Raw genomic sequence first — 21,512 nt, 5'->3', positions numbered from 1 at the left:
TTACTTTGTATTATTGGGAGGTTTAGGAATATAAAGAGTAGTCTCGGGAGTATGTTCATCTTTATAATGGCAATCCTTCCAAGGAGTGATATATTGAGGTTGGTCCAGTTTTTCATATCTTTTCTGATCTTGATCCAGGCTGGTTCGTAGTTATTTTTAAAAAGTTGAGAATTCTTAGCTGAGATGTGTATCCCTAGATATTTGATTTTTGGCACTATTTGCATTCCTGTAGACTTTGAGAGGTTCTCTTGATTTTCTTTGATCATATTTTTGGTCAGTATTTTAGTTTTTTCCTTATTTATCTTAAAGCCCGCTAGACTACTGTATGTTTCTATCGTCAATATCCATTTCTGGGCTTGATCTCTTGGGTTTTCCACGACACATATCAAGTCATCGGCGAAAACTCTAAACTTGTTGGCCTGCTTACCTACACTCAATGGAGGCAGATTTTTATTTTCTCTCAACTTTCTCAGCAAAATTTCTAGGGACTTGATAAATATGAGGGGAGAGAGGGGGCAGCCTTGTCGTGTGCCTTTTCTTATTGTTATTGGACTTGAGGGATATCCGTTGATCCACAGCGTGGCTTTTTGTTTGCTATAGATTGCCTCAATTGCATTGATGAACCCAAGGCCAAAGTCCATCTCTCTGAAGAGTGATTTAAAGAATTCCCATCTCATATTATCGAATGCCTTCTCGGCGTCCACCGCTATGAAGGCTACCTCTATTTCATGATGTTGATCGTAGTACTCCAATAAGTCTATAATATTCCTCGTATTCTCCCTCATCTGCCTTCCGGGGAGAAAGCCTGTTTGTTCTTCTCCTATCCATTTGTCGAGGAACAATTTCAATCTTTCTCTTAGTATTGCTGTTAAGATCTTATAGTCCTGGTTGAGAAGGGAGATAGGTCTGTAATTTTTCGTCTCAGTCGCTTCAGTGTTCTCTTTGTGGATTATTTATTTATTTGCTATACTTGTATACCGCCGTTTCTCAGCCTAGCCGGCGACTCAACGCGGTTTACAACAACTTATAACAAACAACAGTATACAGTTTAAAAGCATAAAAACACGATCCACAATACATATATCAATAAACAATCCAATTCATCTCTTGACTAAAATCGTGATCCAGTTTCGTCATCCAAATTGCCAGTCCTTCAATCATTACACTTATTGCACTGAGTTAACCGAACGCCTGCTCAAACATCCAGGTTTTTAGTCTTTTCCGGAAAACCATCAATGAGGGGGCTGATCTTACCTCCATGGGGAGGGCGTTCCATAGCCGCGGGGCCACCACAGAAAAGGCCCTGTCTCTCGTCCCCGCCAACCGCACCTGTGAAGCAGGCAGGATAGAGAGCAAGGCCCCCCCAGAAGATCTTAGGATCCTGGTGGGCTGATAGGCCGAGATACGTTCGGATAGGTAAGTTGGGCCAGAACCGTTTAGGGCTTTAAAGGTCAGCGCCAGCACTTTGAATTGAGCCCGGTAGCAGATCGGCAGCCAGTGGAGCTGGTGCAGCAGAGGAGTTGTATGCTCCCTGCGCTCCGCTCCAGTTAGTATCATGGCTGCCGAGCGTTGGACTAATTGGAGCTTCCGGGCCGTCTTCAAAGGCAACCCCACGTAGAGAGTGGGGATTACTGTGATGTTCACGGATTTCCACGTTTCTGGTATCTCCTTTTCCTTCATTGCCTCATTCATAATTTTCTTAAGGTAAGGTGCAATTTCGTCACACATGGTTTTATAGAACGTCGCCGTGAAGCCATCAGGTCCCGGGGCTTTTGATGGTTTTAATTTTTTAATCGCCTTCTTTATTTCTTCTTCTGTGATTTTCTTATTCAGCAGCTCTCTCTGTGCGTCAGAAATTTTCTCTAGTTTCAGCTCTCCCAAATGACAAAATCAATCCCCTCTAACCTCACCAGTATTGAAATGTGGGCGTATTGGGTATTTGTGCCAAATTTGGTCCAGTGAATGACAATGACAATACATCCTGCATATCAGATATTTACATAACGGTTCATAACAGTATCAAAATGAAGTAGCAACCAAAATAATGTTATGGTTGAGGGTCACCACAACATGAGGAAGTGTATTAAGGGTTTGCGGCATTAGGAAGTTTGAGAAACACTGTCTTACGGCAATGCCACATTTCCCACCCCTTCCAGCACTAAGTCAAGTGTTTACATTTTCATACCATTTGAAACCTATCTCAGATAGGTTCATCTCAGCCTTGGAGTTCTCACCTATGTATTTTTAAACCTTTCTTTGGTGCCTTCGGGACTAGAAACACTTTTTCCCCAAAGGCAGCATATGAATCTCATAGCGTCCAGCCTCTGTGATATCACTGTAGACTTACAACGTAAATACATGAAGTCCTGCCTGCAAGACACTGTTGTGATGTGTTGACACACTTTTTTGCTCCTTTTTGTCTATGCAGCCTTACTGACGGTATCTGAGGAGGTTCGGAGTCGATGCAGCCTCAAGCATAGGAAATCCCTCCTGCTGACAGATATTTCAATGGAGAATGTTCCCATGGAGACATACCCCATACATCACAGTGACACCAGCTGTAGGTCAGTCTGTGTTTTAATATTTTGCCCGTTTTATGTAATCTTTACGTAGAATCCTGTATCTAGCTGGGAAAAAGCTGGCATATACATAGGGGAAATCTGTAATAGAAAGAGGTCATAAGAAGTGACAAGGGTTGCTTATGTTTCTCCTTTCTTCCAGGACACTAAGAGAAAACCAGCCCTGGTCTTCCCCCAAAAGCTCTGACCGACACCTGGCTGCCAATTACCCGACTGTGGGGCAGATCAGTCCGCGCACAAGGAAGTCCATGAGCCTGGACATGGGGCAGCCTTCTCAAGCCAACACTAAAAAGCTATTAGGTGAGCGCACAATATCACCTACCTCTTCCTCACCAGAGGAGGGCGACTAAAATGATCAAGGGTCTGGAGAACAAGCCCTATGAGGAGCGGCTTAAAGAGCTGGGAATGTTTAGCCTGAAGAAGAGACTGCTGAGAGGAGATATGATAGCCATGTATAAATATGTGAGAGGAAGCCACAGGGAGGAGGAGGGAGCAAGCTTGTTTTCTGCGTCCTTGGAGACTAGGACGCGAAACAACGGCTTCAAACTACAAGAAAGGAGATTCCATCTGAATATGAGGAAGAACTTCCTGACTGTGAGAGCCGTTCAGAAGTGGAACTCTCTGCCCCGGAGTGTGGTGGAGGCTTTGGAAGCTTTTAAAGAGAGGCTGGATGGCCATCTGTCGGGGGTGCTTTGAATGCAATATTCCTGCTTCTTGGCAGGGGGTTGGACTGGATGGCCCATGAGGTCTCTTCCAACTCTAGGATTCTATGATTCTATTATTAAGACAAGGCCAGGGCTAATGTTCTTATTAATTTTGGGTCTGCACCTCTGCATTCTTTTGCCTCCTCCATCTACTTTTCCTGCCCTGAAACCTTGCCCTAGGGATTCCCAGATTGTTTTAGGTGAGGTTCGGCATATCTCTGTCTTACTGCTTCCCAATCTCAGGTCCTGATTTTGTTTTAACAGGTACAAGAAAGAGTTTTGATCACTTGATATCTGACACGAAAGCACCTAAAAGACAAGAAATGGAATCGGGTATCACCACGCCTCCCAAAATGAGGAGAGTAGCAGAAAATGATTACGAAATGGGTAATAATTCAAGCTTATTGATCTTGTTACTGAGCCCCTTTGGGGAGATAGGGCAACCTATACATTTTTTATCATGTCAGAAGCAATTTGAAAAACTTCAAGTTACTTCTGATGTGAGAGAATTGGCCATCTGCAGAGACGTTCTCCAGGGTATGTCTGGATGTCTTACCATCGTGTGGGAGGCTTCTCTCATGTCCCTATATAGGAAGCTGGAGCTGACAGATGGGAGCTCACCCCACATCGCAGATTCAAACCACTGACCTTCACATCAGCAGTTCAGCCAGCACAAGGGTTTAACTCAATGCATATTATTATTATTATTATTATTATTATTATTATTATTATTATTATTCTGTCACAAAAACACAGTATGACACAACAAATATGCTGGATTTCGTATCACAAAATCACAAGTCGAACACTTCCCAAGCGTCTAGGACTGTGTGATGTATTATTATTATTATTATTGTTATTGTTATTATTATTATTTTACTAACACAAAAATACAGTATGACACAGCAAATGAGATCTGTATGCTGTATTTCGTATCACAAAATCACAAGTCGAGCGCTTCCCAAGCGTCTAGGACTGTGTGATGTATTATTATTATTATTATTTTACTGACACAAAAATACAGTATGACACAGCAAACAAGATCTGTATGTTGCATTTCGTATCACAAAATCACAAGTCAAACACTTCCCAAGCGTTTAGGACTGTGTGATTTATTATTATTATTATTATTATTATTATTATTATTATTTTGATTATTTTACTGACACAAAAACACAGTATGACATAGCAAATGAGACCTATATGCTGGATTTCATATCACAAAATCAGAAGTTGAACACTTTCCAAAAATCTAGGACTGTGTGATGTATTATTATTACTATTATTATTATTATTATTATTATTATTATTATTTTACTGACACAAAAATACAGTATGACACAGCAAACGAGATCTGTATGCTGGATTTCGTATCACAAAATCACAAGTCTAATGCTTCCCAAGCGTCTAGGACTGTGTGATGTATTATTATTACTATTATTATTATTATTATTTTACTGACACAAAAACACAGTATGACACAGCAAATGAGATCTATATGCTGGATTTCGTATCACAAAATCACTAGTCGAACACTTCCCAAGCGTCTAGGACTGTGTGATGTATTATTATTATTATTATTATTATTATTATTATTTTACTAACACAAAAACACAGTATGACACAGCAAATGAGATCTGTATGCTGGATTTCGTATCACAAAATCACAAGTCAAGCGCTTCCCAAGCATTTAGGACTGTGTGATTTATTATTATTATTATTATTATTATTATTATTATTATTATTTTACTGACACCAAAACACAGTATGACACACCAAATGAGATCTATATGCTGGATTTAGTATCACAAAATCACAAGTCGAACACTTCCCAAGCGTCTAGGACTGTGTGATGTATTTTCGAATGATACGTGCAGATCCAAGTCAGGTGGCCTTTTGCAGTTGACAGATTGTGATTTTGTCAATGTTTATTGTTTCCAAATGCCGGCTGAGGTCTTTTGGCACTGCACCCAGTGTGCCAATGACTACTGGGACCACCTGGACTGGTTTATGCCAGAGCCTTTGCAGTTCGATGTTGAGGTCTTGATAATGGCTGAGTTTTTCCTGTTGTTTTTCCTCAATGCGACTGTCATCTGGTATGGTGACATCAATAATCCAGATTTTTTTCTTTTCCACAATTGTGATGCCTGGTGTATTTTGTTCCAAAACTTTTGTCAGTCTGGATTCGAAAGTCCCGCAGTATTTTTGTGTGTTCATTTTCCACAACCTTTGCAGGTCGATTTTTCATTACCTTATGGAAAGGTAAGGTAATGCTTTACTGCTGGTAGGTGGTACTTGTGACATAAGTTCCAGTGAATCATTTGGGCCACAGAGTTGTGCCTCTGTTTGTAGTCTGTCTGTGTGATTTTCTTGCAACAGCTGAGGATATGATCTATGGTTTCATCAGCTTCCTTACACAGTCTGTATTTTGGGTCATCAGCTGATTTTTCAATCCTGGAAAATTATTATTATTAAAATTAATATAAAATTATATTATTATTATTATTATTATTATTATTATTATTATTATTATATTTGAAGTCAACATCAAACATAATGAAAGGGATTGATCAATGAGCCTTAATATCCACAGTTGAGTTTGAACCCAACCCTTTCTGGGTACCTGTTTTGCAATCTCTGGAACTTTTTTTTTCTTTTGGTTGCATAACAAATAAACCTGCTGTTCCTCCTTGCCCTCTTTCTTCAGTATTATCTGTCCATCCCTCCTTCCTCCCTGCAGATACGCAACGGATATCACCCCAGCAGCACCCGCACCTCCGGAAAGTCTCGGTATCCGAGTCCAATGTCCTCCTTGACGAAGAAGTCCTGACGGATCCCAAAATCCAAGCCCTGCTGCTCACCGTCCTTGTAGGTGTCCCTTTTCTCTTGTGCAAAACGGAAAGTAACATGTTTAGTGTGATGTGAGGGGGTAAGAGAGGAGATACCTTTCGTTTAATATCTAAATGAGTTTAGATATTGATGAAAGATGAATACAAAATAGAGGAAAACATTCAAAAGTAAAAAGTCACAGTAAAAATCAGCAACAAGAAATGTCCATAAACAAGATCATAAAACCCACAGCAAAACTGCTGAATCCTGGAACCTGTTAGCAATCCACTAACCGTACTTGGAACAACTAGAAAACCTCCAAGGAACAAGGCCACTTGAATCAGGAGACCTGCAAAAACTTGCACATGAATCTGGAACAATGCCTGGTGTGAAGCTGCATTCAGGCCAGGCATACTTAAGGCCAAGAAATCTATTGCGAGGCACGCCTGACGTTTTTGTTTGCATTTCTCTCAATCTGGCTGACCTACGTAAACTTTGTGCTTCTCCCCGGCTCTGCCAAATCTGCCCCCGCCTATCCTCATTAGGCAGACCAGGTGTCAGATTCTCTGGAGAACTAAGGCTGAGAGGAAAAGGGAGTGAAACTTCTCCGCTCAGCTTGGAATGCATGTTCTCATGGGAATTTTGACTTTCGCTTTCCAAGGCTGTAGGATTTTCACTACTCAAACCATCATCAAGAGCGACTAAAATGATCAAAGGTCTGGAGAACAAGCCCTACGAGGAGCGGCTTAGGGAACTGGGCATGTTTAGCCTGAAGAAGAGAAGGCTGAGAGGAGATATGATAGCCATGTATAAATATGTGAGAGGAAGCCACAGGGAGGAGGGAGCAAGCTTGTTTTCTGCTTCCTTGGAGACTAGGACGCGGAACAATGGCTTCAAACTACAAGAGAGGAGATTCCATCTGAACATTAGGAAGAACTTCCTGACTGTGAGAGCTGTTCAGCAGTGGAACTCTCTGCCCCGGAGTGTGGTGGAGGCTCCTTCTTTGGAAGCTTTTAAGCAGAGGCTGGATGGCCATTTGTCAGGGGTGATTTGAATGCAATATTCCTGCTTCTTGGCAGGGGGTTGGACTGGATGGCCCATGAGGTCTCTTCCAACTCTTTGATTCTATGATTCTATGATCATCTAAATTGGCCTCAGAATTCACATTGACATCTACATTGGCATCAGGGAATACAATCAGAGAATCAGGTTCAGGTTCACACACAGGCTGAATCCCAACAGTATGAGGGTTGAATGAAAAGTAATGCCTCCAACTTGGTAACTCCTCATTTCCTGTCGTAGTCACTGTGAATCGTACATTTGATATCTCTGCGCTTGCGCAATACAACTTACGGATTCACAGGTGACTACTCAGGAAACTACAGTTACAGGTAAGCAACTTATAAATAGATGGCAGTACTGGTATGCGGCCGGTACTGGCTTGTTCAGTAGACTTTCCTCTACAGTTCCATTTGGATGGGAAACCTTAGCATTGAACGGTTGTGTTGTTAAAGTGCGAAGTATGGAACCCTGCGCAGATGGTCGATCAATGCAACTTAAGCAACATGCAGTCATTGAATTCTTGACAGCAGAAAGTGTCACCTCAACATCTTTAAACTTACTTGCCCAATGATGCATAGTACTCACATCAACACAATCACCATAAACAGGTTGCATTCTCTGATGAATCTCTTTTCGGGTGATATAGGAAATTGATGATTGACAATTGAATCGAACAATGCTTGACAATAAGGAGACACCAATGATGTTGTTTTTTATTGCCATTGTGGTTTATGTAATTGTAATGTTTTTAAATTTTAATGTGATACTATGTATACTGTTTTGTTGGAAACCGCCTTGAGTCGCCGATAGGCTGAGAAAGGCGGTATACAAATACAGTAAATAAATAAAATAAATAAATTCTGTTGTCAAGAAGTCAATGACTGAAAGTTGCTTAAGTCGCATTGACTGACCGTCTGTGCAGGGTTCCACACTTCTCACTTTAACAACACAACCGTTTGATGCTAAGGCTTCCCGCCAAAATGCAACTGTAGAGGAGAGTCTACTGAACAAGCCAGTAGCTGCCGCACACCAGTACTGCCATCTGTTGAGGAGTTACAAAAGTGGACGCTTTACTTTTCATTCAACCCTCGTATGTATGCAGTACTACAGGAAGGAGCAGGGAATGTACTTGAGACCAGGGATGAGAATGGTTGGACTACAATACCCATCAGTCCTTTTAGTATTGAAGAAGGCTGAGAGCTCAGGTTCAACAACATTTTGAGGCCTGCTTGAATTCCTACCCTTAACTTCGATGTATGGGTGAAAGTATCAAAGAGCTGTTTTTCCGTCTTGCTACGTGGGAGTGATCCCTTGAAGTAGAGGGAACAGTATCATTATGATCTTGCCAAGAGAATGCTGCAATGCCTTCAAAGCACGTTCCCATTGTGTTGTCTTTGCTTGAAGGTATCTATTTTAGGCTAACCCTAGAATAACATAGAACTGCTCCAGTAAAAAGAAAGAAAGATCTGTGCCATGTTTTATAGTACCTTAACAAACAGGAGACTAACTGCAGCAGATACTTCCACCCAGTTCATCTGCCTCAGTGGTTGCCAAGCTCTTTTTGACAGGGGACCACCTGAACAGATACCACTTTGAACAGCGACCACTCTTACCAGGGACCACTCTCCAACATTACTGCCAAAAGGGTTACAAATCTGTTTTTGATCAACTTTAGATTCAGTTTGGTTATTTGGGGTTGTGATTCAGGGGTGATTTGAATGCAATATTCCTGCTTCTTGGCAGGGGGTTGGACTGGATGGCCCATGAGGTCTCTTCCAACTCTTTGATTCTATGATTCTATGATTCAGAAAATTGCATTGGATAGACCACATCAGCTCTAGTTTCCGATACAGAACATATGCCATCCAGTAGTTGCCATCTGTTCACCCACAGAAAACCATATATACCGTATATACTCAAGTATAACCTGACCCGAATATAAGCCGAGACACCAAATTTTACCACAAAAAACTAGGAAAACGTATTGACTCACGTATAAGCTGAGGGTGGGAAATGCATCAGCTACTGGTAAATTTCAAAATAAAAATAAATACCAATAAAATTACATTAATTGAGGCATCTGTTGCTAAATGTTTTTGGATATTTACATACAGCTGTAATTTAAGATAAAATTGCCCAACTCCGATTAAACCATTATTCTAATGTAAATGTGCTTGCATATCTTTAAATGAAAATAAATAGAGGAAAATAATGGAAATGTAATAACAATAGAGGAAAATAATAAATGTAATTATAACAATAATAAATAGAGTGAAATAATATATGTAATAATACAACAATAATAAAGTAAAATGATCAATGTAATAATCATAATCATAATACATTTATTATGTATTTCGAACAGGGTAAAATAATAAATAACTGATTTGAGTATAGTGGGTTGTTGTAGGTTTTTTCGGGCTATATGGCATGGTCTAGAGGCATTTCATGATCTAGAGGCAATGCCTCTAGACCATGACCAAATAGGCCGAAAAAACCTACAAAAACCCAGTGATTTTGGCCATGAAAGCCTTCGACAATACATTGATTTGAGTATAAGTCGAGGGGGACTTTTTTAGCTTAAAAAAGGGCTGAAAAACTAGGCCTATACTCGAGCAGATACAGTAATGATCTTGAGCTGATGTAGTAGTAGCAATATTTTATGGGTAGTCAGCCTCTCCCCTGCTGACATCCTCATTGCCTCGGTACTATAAGAGGGTTTTGTGAGACCAATTGCTCTTGTTGTCTCGTGGTTTCGAGGGAACGGTGTAATGTTGAGCCTGCGGACCATATTTTCAATCTAACGGACCACTGATGGCCCGTGGACCACAGGTTGGGAACCACTGATCAATTAGAACCCCAGTAAATCTTTTACTTTCTAACTGGGATGTCACACTGCAGAATTGTAACACTATTGTTCCACTTCCATCTCATGGAATCCAGGGTTTTTCTCCTGAGTTGCCCTTCAAAAACAGCCTTAATACAATGTTGAAAGTAAAAAAAAAACTTTACTTCAGCAAACACAAAGGATAAGCCAATGCAGTTGAAAAATTCAAAAGAAAGCAAGGAAGTCTTAATGCAGACACAAATTAAAGTCTATTACAAAGTCCCAAAAGAAACAGCAGTCTTCCATCGGACAACGGACAATGACCACTAAGTCCTTAGCAGCAGACACAAAACAGGTTCAGTTGGAGTGAAAACATCAGCATCAGAGTAGTTGTTACCAGCGAAAGCTGCTCCTGCTTTTGATTTATAGCCCTGAATTCCCCATGCAGGAAGTGCTAGGGCATCTCCCAATTAGTTCAGCGTTTCTAGCAGCTATTCTAGCTGAACGCCGCCTGTGCTCTGTCTCTTTTCCTCTCTCTAAAAATGTGGGCATCATCTCATCATCTGATTCTTCTTCTCCCTCCAATTCCTGAGAACTTCCCTGCTCCCCTTCCTTTTCCAAAGATGAGGAATCGCTAACAGTTTTGTAGTTCAGAGAGGGAGCATTTAACAATTCTCTGCCAGGGGATGCTTGTTCCTTGCAGGGTTACAAACCCCAGGATTCAGTAGAATGGAGCCATGACAGTTGAAGTGGAATCTTAGCACTATAATTTCATGGTGTGAATGAACATTGAGTTGCCATCAGATATCTATGTTTTCTGGAAGTGAGTACAATGAAAATGACTGACTGGTGTCTGTTGAACTGAGATGGATAGAAAGCGAGCTATGTGAGCTGATCACATACTTGTGTTTCTTTTCATGCTTATTTTTGGCAGCAAAGGGGAGGGGGGTTTAAAACACAGTTTCTCACCACTGATGGTCGTCCTTTCATTTTTCCTCACCCGCTTTTGTTTTGGAAACAGGCAACTCTGGTGAAATATACTTTAGACGAGTTTGACCAGCGGATCCTGTACGAATATTTGGCAGAAGCAAGTGTTGTGTTTCCAAAGGTTTTTCCTGTTGTGTAAGTGTCAGTTCTTTCATAACCAGGTTTCTTGCTTCAAAACATCCTTCTGTAGGATCCAGAGTTTGTCTGCTGTGGTGATTTAGAAGCACACTCAAAATGCACACCCAGCCATACACTTTTGTCCTTTTTCTTTCTTCTCCTCTCCCTTTCTTGCCTTTCTTTCTATCTTTCTTTCCTTGTTCCCTTCCTCCCTTCCATGGGTCACCTCCCTTTCCTAGGAACACCACAAAGGGTCACTTCACCTAGCAACAGACTTTGTGATACAAACATACATACTTTGATATATATTGATTTCTTTCCATCATGATAGCCATGTATAAATTTGTGAGAGGAAGTCATAGGGAGGAGGGACTAAGCTTCCTTTCTGCTGCCTTGGAGACTAGGACACAATGGAATATACCTTGTGAAGTCTGACTTGACCATGGTGGTCCACACCTTAGTTACCTCTAGACTGGGTTACTGTAATGCACTGTACGTGGGGCTACCCTTGAAGACGGCCCGGAAACTACAACTTGTCCAACGTTCAGCAGCCAGATTAATAACTGGGGTTAGTTATGGGGAACGATCCACTCCCATGTTTAAGGAGCTCCACTGTATGTTGTTTGTTTTCTGGTCCCAATTCAAGGTACAGGTTATCATCTACAAAGCCCTAAACGGTTTGGAGTCCGCCTACTTTTGTGACCGTATCTCTCCCTGTGTACCAACCCTTCGATTTTTGGGGGAGGCCCTCCTTTTGCCCCTACCAATCTCACAAGCTCGTCTTGGCACAAAGGAGAGAGCCTTCTCCTCTGTGGCCCCTCAACTCTGGAACATTACCTGGAGAGATCAAAAAAGCCCCTTCACTAGAAACGTTCAAAAAGGACCTTAAAACCTGGCTCTTTCGCTGCGCCTTTGGCAAGTAGGTGTGCAACATGATACTGTTGCTCCCCTCAATGCTTCTGCCATTGGAGTACACGCCCTCCAAATGGGAAGTTTAGTTTCACAACTCTGTTTTTCTGAGCTCCCTGCAAATAACCTCCTCCTACTTTTATCTCATTACTCTTAATTGTTTTATCCTGTACATATGGCCCGTCCACTATTATCATGACTGTGTCCATTGGAATGTGGGTTTTTTTCTATGTAATTTTGATGATGTTGTTTGTTGTTTATGTTTTTGGTTTTATTCTGCTGTAATATGTTTTTCTGGCTTGGACCCATGTAAGCCGCTCCGAGTCCCCACTGGGGAGATAGTGGTGGGGTATAAATAAAGTTTATATTATTATTATTATTATTATTATTATTATTATTATTATTATTATTATTAACAATGGCTTCAAACTAAAAGAAAGGAGATTCCATCTGAACATGAGGAAGAACTTCCTAACTGTGAGAGCTGTTTAGCAGTGGAACTCTCTGCCCCGGAGTGTGGTGGAGGCTCCTTCTTTGGAGACTTTGAAACAGAGGCTGGATGGCCATCTGTTGGGGGTGCTTTGAGTGAGATTTTCCTGCTTCTTGGCAGGGGGTTTGACTGGATGTTCCACGAGGTTTCTTCCAACTCTATGATTCTATGGTTTTCCCCCAAATCAGGATTCAGGAAAACAAATTAAAAATGCATTTTGTTAAACAAAACTAAAATTAAAAATTACAATGATTAAACAATCACAAATATAAAAACACATATTTATTATTTACAGTATTTATACTCGGCTCTTCTCACCCCAAAGGGGACTCAGAGCGACTTATAGAATAAACACATATGGCAAACATTAAATGCCGATTATATGCTTAACAAGGACAGACAACACAGAGATAAAGGCAGTTATTCCCATCTTATTTCTGGCATCTCGGAGGCTGTGCTCGACTCCGGCCACAGGGTCAGGGTGCTGTCATTCCATCTATGTCGAGGAGCTTTCCTCCAATCAAAGTCCTTTAAGGGTGCCTTTATTACCTCCCTATTTTATCTACACGCATATCTTCTTTCGACCTGCTAGGTGGGCAGGTGAGCTGGGGCTAACACCGGGTGCTCACCCAACCCGGGCTCAAACTGCTGACCTTTCAATCAGCAGGATTTTTCTGCAGCACAGCAGTTTAGCCTGGCCCCACATACACACTAGCACATTAATTTACAAGTTTCCAACATATAATATGGTGGAATGGACTTTATATCATCAAACACCTGTCAAGAAATACCTTGATTTGTTTGCAGAAGAAACAAATTATGAGTTGGCCAGGGGCAGAGAATGGCCCATTAAGTTCTCCCCAGAAATGTGATTCCCCGGCCAAGGAGAACGGCCACCCAAATCAATTTGTATGTACTCCACATACTGACTCTGGATATTTCCATAATTGCTTTGTTGACTACATAATCTTTACACGCTATTGACTCCCTGCAGTAAAAAAAACAAACCCAGGCAATGTTCTACTAACCGAGCTTTGTTTCCTTCTCTAGGCACAATTTATTGGACTTCAAAATAAATAACCTGTTATCGCAGTGTCAGGATCCGAATTTATTGAACCCGATTCATGGCATTGTTCAGAGCGTGGTTTACCATGAAGAATCGCCGCCCCAGTACCAGACATCTTACCTGCAAAGTATGTACCTTATAGCTCCAGGGAAGGAGCTGGTAACAGTGCGATAAAAATACGAGGCTTGAATGAAAAATAATGCCTCCACCTTCGTTACTAGGGTTTGGATGGGAATATTTTAATAATACAAACGCAGAAATAATCCTTAGAATTATTTGGAAGCTTTTAAACAGAGGCTGGATGGCCATCTGGTGCTTTGAATGCAATGTTCTTGCTTCTTGGCAGAATGAGGTTGGACTGGATGGCCCATGAGGTCTCTTCCAACTCTAGGATTCTGTGATTCTATTTATGTATTTACTCTTTAATGAAAAGTAATGCTAATGCCTCCACCTTCATAACTCCTCAACAGATGGCAGTACTGGTATGTGGCAGGTACTGGCTTGCTTAGTAGACTCTCCTCTACAGTTCCATTTTGGCGGGAAGCCTTAGCATTGAACGGTTGTGTCATTTCACTATTCATTTTCCACAAAACCACCAGACAATTGGATACATTTCTGCCAACGATTAACAAGTTTTCTGAAGCCGTCATGGAAGAAGTTGACACTCTGTTTCCGCAACCAGCGTCTCACAGTTCTCTCATTCTGGGTACCCATTGTGCACAGATTTTCCGATAGCCAAGCAAAGCAATAATGTGACCCCACACGTTCTTGTGAAATGCCGATTATGCTTGAAATTTTGCTCTGAGTGGTACGACGATCGTCCTGAATCTATCTGTCAACCTGAACCAATCTGTCAACCTTTTGCTTGTGAAACTCGGTGGTTGCTGTCACAGGATGTCCAACTCTTTGTTTGTCACGCAAGTCAGATGTTCCCACCTCAACATCTTTAAACTTACTCGCCCAACAAAACACAATACTCATATCAACACAATCACCCTAAACAGCTTGCATTCTCTGATGAATCTCCTTTGGGGTGACACCTTCTGCGGTCAAGAATTCAATGACTGCACATTGCTTAAGTTGCATTTTTTTCTTTTTTTTCTTTTTTTAAAATATTTTTATTAATTTCTTCATACAGATAACAAAACAATACAATATGAACCTTAGCCATCTAAAAGAAAAACTGTTTACAATCTTTATGGCTAGGATACAGGTTCCAATTGTGCTTCCCTTTACCGTATATCATGATTAATAACCCTTTTAAACCCCCCATCCCTCCCACCCCCATCTGGGTTTACATCAGTACATTGATTTAATTATTTGGAAGGCCTGATTTAAAGAGAGAGAAAATGAATATTCAGTCAAGACAAGATTGGTTTAGGAAATGGTCTTGTTTAATCGACAAAGCGGAAGGAAAAGATAGGTACAGACCTTTAAATCAGGCATTGCTTAAGTCGCATTGACCGACTGTCTGCACAGGGTTCCATACTTCGCACTTCAACAACACAACTATTAAATGCTAAGGCTTTCTGCCAAAATGGAACTGTAGAGAAGAGTCTACTGAACAAGCCAGTACCTGCCGCATACTTTTTTTTTTTTGTCATGTCAGGATCGACTTGAGAAATTGCTAGTTGCTTCTGGTGTGAGAGAATTGGCCGTCTGCAAGGACGTTGCCCAAGGGACGGCCAGATGTTTTGATGTTTTATCATCCTTGTGGGAGGCTTCTCTCATGTCCCCGCATGAGGAGCTGGAGCTGATAGAGGGAGCTCATCCGCGCTCTCCCCGCATTTGAACCTGCGACCTGTCAGTCTTCAGTCCTGCCGGCAAAAGGGTTTAACCCACTGCGCCACCGGGGGCTCCGCTGCATACCAGTACTGCCATCTGTTGAGTTACGAAGGTGGAGGCATTACTTTTCATTCAACCCTCGTAGATTTAAATACAATTTAAATAGCCTTTAAAACTCACCTCCCCCCATAACATGGCAGGATTTCACAGGAAACCTTACAACTCTCAGGGGAAAGTTATTTGTACTCAGAAGTCAGTAGCGCAGTGGGTTAAACCCCTGTGCCGGCAGGACTGAAGACCGACAGGTCGCAGGTTCGAATCCGGGGAGAGGCGGATGAGCTCCCTCTATCAGCTCCAGCTCCTCATGCGGGGACATGAGAGAAGCCTCCCACAAGGATGATAAAACCATCAAAATCATCCGGGCATCCCCTGGGCAACGTCCTCGCAGACAGCCAATTCTCTCACACCAGAAGCGACTTGCAGTTTCTCAAGCCGCTCCTGACACGATAAAAAAAGAAAAAAGTCCATACAAACATACACACTGCAGAATGGTATGATTCCCACTCCTCTTGTAAGAGACTCACACACTTTTCCAGTGGATTGCTGCATTCATGGAGTGACAAACATGAATTGAGGTTGCATTGGAGTCTGTGAGTCAGCATTTGCAAAACCATCTTGGCACACTTCTTTGAATATTACCAGTACTTCCTTAACTAAGTTAATTCTTCTCTTCTTGTCCTTGCGGTTTTGTTGGCTGCAGGTTTTGGATTCAACGGTTTATGGAGGTTTGCGGGACCATTTTCTAAGGTGAGGGGTTTGGGTCTCTCTTGGGTTGGACCTTCTGTTTTTCAATAACACCCGAATAAAGTGAGGGAGTCGGTTTCATTACATAATGAAGTACGCTACAACCACAGGAGCTGATCTCGTTTTTTTTCCAGCAAACACAAATCCCGGACTATGCTGAGCTCATCGTGAAGTTCCTGGATGCCTTGATCGATACCTATTTGCCGGGCATCGATGAGGAAACCAGCGAGGAATCCCTCCTGACCCCGACGTCTCCCTATCCCCCCGCGGTGCAGAGTCAGCTCAGCATCACCGCGAATTTAAATCTCTCTAATTCCATGACCTCACTTGCAACTTCCCAGCATTCCCCAGGTCAGTTTGTTGCACTTGTTGCCGTTCTCTCTCTCTCTCTCTCTCTTTTTTGGACATTGGACTTTCAGTTTGATAGATATCTTCCTCGTGTAGTGTCCATTTTTCCCAAGATGTTCATTGAATCTGTATTGAAGACTACTGAATGAATATTTATATTCCATCCTTCTCAGAGCAGATCACAAAACACATATACGGCAAACATTCAATAATCTATATAAATAAAAATATAATGTTCATTTGTGGGATTAACATAACCCAAAAACCACTGGGCGAATTACAATTATTATTACACTGTTCTACAAATTTTCAGTTTTTCTCAGTTGCGGAAACGAAATGTGCCGCTTCTTAATAAATTTAACATGCTGAATTCAAATATAATAATTAAATGTGTTAATTGGCCCTGGTTTTTATGCAACAGCTATTTCAATTTTTTCCACAATAGGTAATTCGTTAATATTATGATAATGCACCTAACCTTACTGCATGTATATAAACCGTGAATATTTACTAAATTTTAGTCAAATTATATTGCCAATAGTTTATACATGATAAATATTTATTTAATTAGTCTATCGTTTATGTTTGTGCAACAAGAAACTATATTAGTAGGCCTAATGCAGTTGAAAAGTCTGAAAGTTTAAATGTCGCTTTAATCGTGACTTTAGTTTATATCCTGTTTGCTTCTCTTGACTTTTCTTTTGTATTCAAGGAAAGGATTGTCTCTGACAATGCTCCAGCAGTAGTCTGACAGCATTGACGGAGTCCATTTGCCTTGATATCTTTTTTCCATAGTGCTCTATTTACACACGTCCGAGGAGGCATTATTACAGTAAAAAGAACAATGTAAAAGAATGTTTAACGATACTGTCTCAGTCTTCAACTGACTGACCCTCACCGTTCAAAAGTCTGGCCTTATATAGGGCTTTCTGGCTTTTGCACACAGCACTAATACTGCGTCATCAAACTTTCTAGAATATTCTAGAATCTTCCATAGTGTAAGTCGCAACATGCATTTTTTTAACCATACGTGATCACGTGATTGCTTATATCATAAAAACTAGAGCCAATATACATTTTTAAATGTCATTTTCGTTTTCAGCACCCCAAAATCATAAAAGAACAACTATTTTCAGGCCCGCAACTTTTTCTCTGTTGAACAGTGTTATTATTATTATTATTATTATTATTATTATTATCATTATTATTACTGGGTGCAGTGCCTAAAGACCTTGGCCTGCACTTAAGCACAATCGGCGCTGACAAAATTACCATCTGGCAGCTGCAAAAGGCCACCTTACTGGGATCTGCATGCATTATTCGCTGATGCATCACACAGTCCTAGGCACTTAGGAAGTGTCCAACGTGTGGTCCAATTCAACAGCCAGCAGAGTGTCTGCTGTGGACTCATCTTGTTGTGTTTCTAATAATAATAATAATAATAATAATAATAATAATAATAATAATAATAAGGTGGTCCCAGTGGTGATCGGCATACTGGGTGCAGTGCCTAAAGACCTTGGCCTGCACTTAAGCACAATCGGAACGGACAAAATTACTATCTGCCAGTTGCAGAAGGCCACCTTACTGGGATCTGCACGCATTATTCACCAATACATCACACAGTCCTAGACACTTGGGAAGTGTCCGACGTGTGATTCAATACGACAGCCAGCAGAGTGGTCTTGTTTGCTGTGGGCTCGTCTTGTTGTGTTTCAAATAATAATAATAATAATAATAATAATAATAATAATAATAATAATCTTTATTTATTTTCCAACCTATCTCCCTGGAGGGACACACAACATATGAATCCTCTTGTTTCCACCAGCCCTCACAACCTCTGAGGATCTTCTTGTGTTTCTAATAATAATAATAATAATAATAATAATTATTATTATTATTATTATTATATATTTATAACACGCTCTCTTTCCCTGGATGGACTCATAATGTTAGTATGATGCCTCCTCCACAAGTTTGTCTCAATTTGTGGTGGGATGTTAGTACTGACTAATTAATTTTGGCCTCCATCCTTTATTATTTTCACATTTGTAATGTAAAGACTATAATGAGTTGGTCCATCTTTGAGATGTGTATTAGCCTATACAAATCGACGTCATGTATGTCGAGGGCACATTCGGGGGCCAAAATTATAGGTTTTGATATGTTTGCTGACATTTTTGGACTTACACATAGGTATATAGCAGGCATGGGCAAACTTCGGCCCTCCAGGTGTTTTGGACTTCAACTCCCACAACTCCCACAGTTGTGGGAGTTGAAGTCCAAAACACCTGGAGGGCCAAAGTTTGCCTGTGCCTGGTTTATTTATTTATTTTGTCGTGTCAGGAGCGACTTGAGAAACTGCAAGTCGCTTCTGATGTGAGAGAATTGGCCGTCTGCAAGGACGTTGCCCAGGGGACGCCTGGATGATTTGATGTTTTTATCATCCTTGTGGGTGGCTTCTCTCATGTCCCCGCATGAGGAGCTGGAGCTGATAGAGGGAGCTCATCTGCTTCTCCCCGGATTCGAACCTGCGACCTGTCGGTCTTCAGTCCTGCTGGCACATGGGTTTAACCCACTGGTTTATCATATACATACATATGCATCCTTAAGGTCACTCTCTAACCAGAGCTCACGTACACAATAGCTTGACAAGAACACTGATTTTAGATCATGCTCGTGAACATGGCTGGCTGCAAAAGAACAGGCTGAGCTCTGGTCAGGGCCGAAGTTTGCCCATGCCCACTCCCTTCTGAAATTGATGCTTTCCCTTAAATGTGAGAAGAAAAGCCAGTCCTTGCAGGAATCCTCGGGAATCGTTTGCCTTCTCACCGCCCTTCTTTTGCCTTCTGTTCAAGGGATCGATAAGGAGAACGTGGAGCTCTCTCCCACCACGACGCACTCCAACAGCGGGAGGACGCGCCACGGCTCTGCCAGCCAAGTCCAGAAGCAGCGCAGCACCGGCAGCTTCAAGCGCCACAGCATCAAAAAGATTGTGTGAAGCTCTTTCCGCCCCTTTTCCATGTTATTTTATTTTTTCAAGACTGACAGATGCACTCTTGCCCCGCCCCGCCCCTTAACCACGCCACGTGGTCCTGCCGCACTTAAAAATCTTTGAACTCCTCCCATCCGCCGCGGTGCCAGACGATCAATTCTTGAAACTTATTGTGTATTTTTTTTACTTTGGGACTTTTTTTTGTTTTAATGCAGCTGCCTTCTTTTTGTTTTGTGTTATTCTTAAACAGACAAACCATCCCTATTGTTTTTTTATTTTATTTTAAGTTGTCCTGACACGAAAATAAAGAGTCATCTGATGAAGAGAACCACTTTTAAACCACCCGTTCAAAGCGGGGAATCGCCAACGATGGCAGTGACGGTGTCCTGATGGCGGAAATCGCCTCCAACAGACACTTTTTTGGACACCTTGGTCTTGGGTTGCTGCCATTTTCTTTTGAGCGTGCTGCTCTTTTGTTTAATAGCTTGTTTTGTATCTGTTTTTAAAATTGTTAATATTCAATCCTCTTTGCACATTAGTGGTTTTGTTGGCCAAGGGACAGGCGCGGTGTCCTGGGTTTCGTCCGAGATCCTTTGAGCTGTGGATTTCTTTCTAAACAAGAGATAAGAACCTTCACTCGTTTTTCTCCATCCATCTCTTTTCTGCTCTAAAAAGCAGATTTAGATAAACTTCTCAAAACTTTTTTCCTGACCCATGAATGCTTTCTCCTCCCCCCCGCCCCAAAAAAAATTATCATCTCAATCAAGAGCTCAAGATAAATGCACACTGTATTGTCGAAGGCTTACATGGCCGGAATCACTAGGTTCTTGTGGGTTTTTTCGGGCTATAGGGCCATGTTCTAGAGGCATTTCTCCTGACGTTTCGCCTGCATCTATGGCAAGCATCCTCAGAGGTAGTGAGCTCACTACTTCTGAGGATGCTTGCCATAGATGCAGGCGAAACGTCAGGAGAAATGCCTCTAGAACATGGCCCTATAGCTCGAAAAAACCCACAAGAACCTAAATGCACACTGTTTGGGACTCTGCCCAAAATTCCCATGTGTTGATTTGTAGACAAAACAGGGTTCCTGCGCAGGAAAAAAGATTTTCCGTACAGAAAAGAAAACTATTTCTACGCAGTGATTTTTTCCCGTGTACATAAGAAGCCGTTTCCTGCGTAGAGAAGTCTGTTTTCTGTACAAACAACCAGGAGTGGATTTTGCGCAGAATACATCAAGCTTCAAAAACTCCATTCGTTTTTGGAATAGTTTTCTTTCAAAACATTGCTAAACAGGCTTCCAAAATCTTCCATGTCTGCCCATAAAATTGCTAAAATAACTATGGTAGTTTCTCCTTTTGAGAAGAAACATACTCAAGAATTACATCTCTGTGTTGTCAGAGGCTTCATGTCAAAAATCACTGGGTTGCTGTGAGTTTTCCAGGCTGTATGGCCATGTTCCAGAAGCAGTCTCTCCTGATGTTTCACCCACATCTATGGCAGACCTCCTCAGAGGTTGAGAGGTCTTTTGTAAACTAGGGTTTCCAAAAGGGTTACAAATCAGTTTTTGGTGAACTTTAGATTTGGGTGCTGATTCAGAAAATTGCATTGGATAGGCCACATCAGCTCTAGTTTCTGATACAGAACACATGCCATCCAATAGTTGCAAAAAACACAAGTCCACTACAAGTCGTAGTGCATAATCACAGAGGTAAAAGTTTTTTGCAGCTTATATATAATTACCTCTGTGATTTATGTACTACGGCTTGCAGTGGATTTGTGTTTTTTGTGATTTTGGGAATCCATTGTCTTTTGTGTGCCATCCAGTAGTTGCCATCTGCTTGCCCACATTTTTTATTGTGTCAGGAGCAACCAGACAGTTGTATTACATTTTTAACAAAACAAACAAACAAACCGACAAAACACAAAGTTTGCATGCTTGGTATTTGGTTAAATGTCCTTTGACCAGTATCTGGCCTTTTGGAGTGCCTCTGGTATTGCCGCAAGAAG

General features: G+C 41.4%; 1 protein-coding gene across 2 annotated transcripts in view; it reads left to right on the top strand.

The window, feature by feature from the left end:
• NF1 (neurofibromin 1) overlaps positions 1-20,208 on the top strand; it is a 252,287-nt gene extending 232,079 nt beyond the window's left edge. For both annotated transcript variants that reach the window (XM_060757064.2, XM_060757062.2), the window contains 9 exons: positions 2,429-2,564; positions 2,722-2,879; positions 3,548-3,670; positions 6,024-6,151; positions 11,023-11,123; positions 13,555-13,697; positions 16,116-16,162; positions 16,294-16,510; positions 19,369-20,208. In XM_060757064.2, coding sequence (XP_060613047.2) covers positions 2,429-2,564; positions 2,722-2,879; positions 3,548-3,670; positions 6,024-6,151; positions 11,023-11,123; positions 13,555-13,697; positions 16,116-16,162; positions 16,294-16,510; positions 19,369-19,511 — 1,196 coding nt within the window. In that variant the 3' untranslated portion in view covers positions 19,512-20,208. The remainder of the gene's footprint in view (positions 1-2,428; positions 2,565-2,721; positions 2,880-3,547; positions 3,671-6,023; positions 6,152-11,022; positions 11,124-13,554; positions 13,698-16,115; positions 16,163-16,293; positions 16,511-19,368) is intronic.
• The last annotated feature ends 1,304 nt before the right edge of the window (positions 20,209-21,512 follow it).

This window comes from Anolis sagrei, chromosome 11 (genome assembly GCF_037176765.1).
Source record: "Anolis sagrei isolate rAnoSag1 chromosome 11, rAnoSag1.mat, whole genome shotgun sequence".
Lineage (NCBI taxonomy): Eukaryota > Metazoa > Chordata > Lepidosauria > Squamata > Dactyloidae > Anolis > Anolis sagrei.
This window is presented reverse-complemented; position numbering and strand designations above follow the sequence as displayed.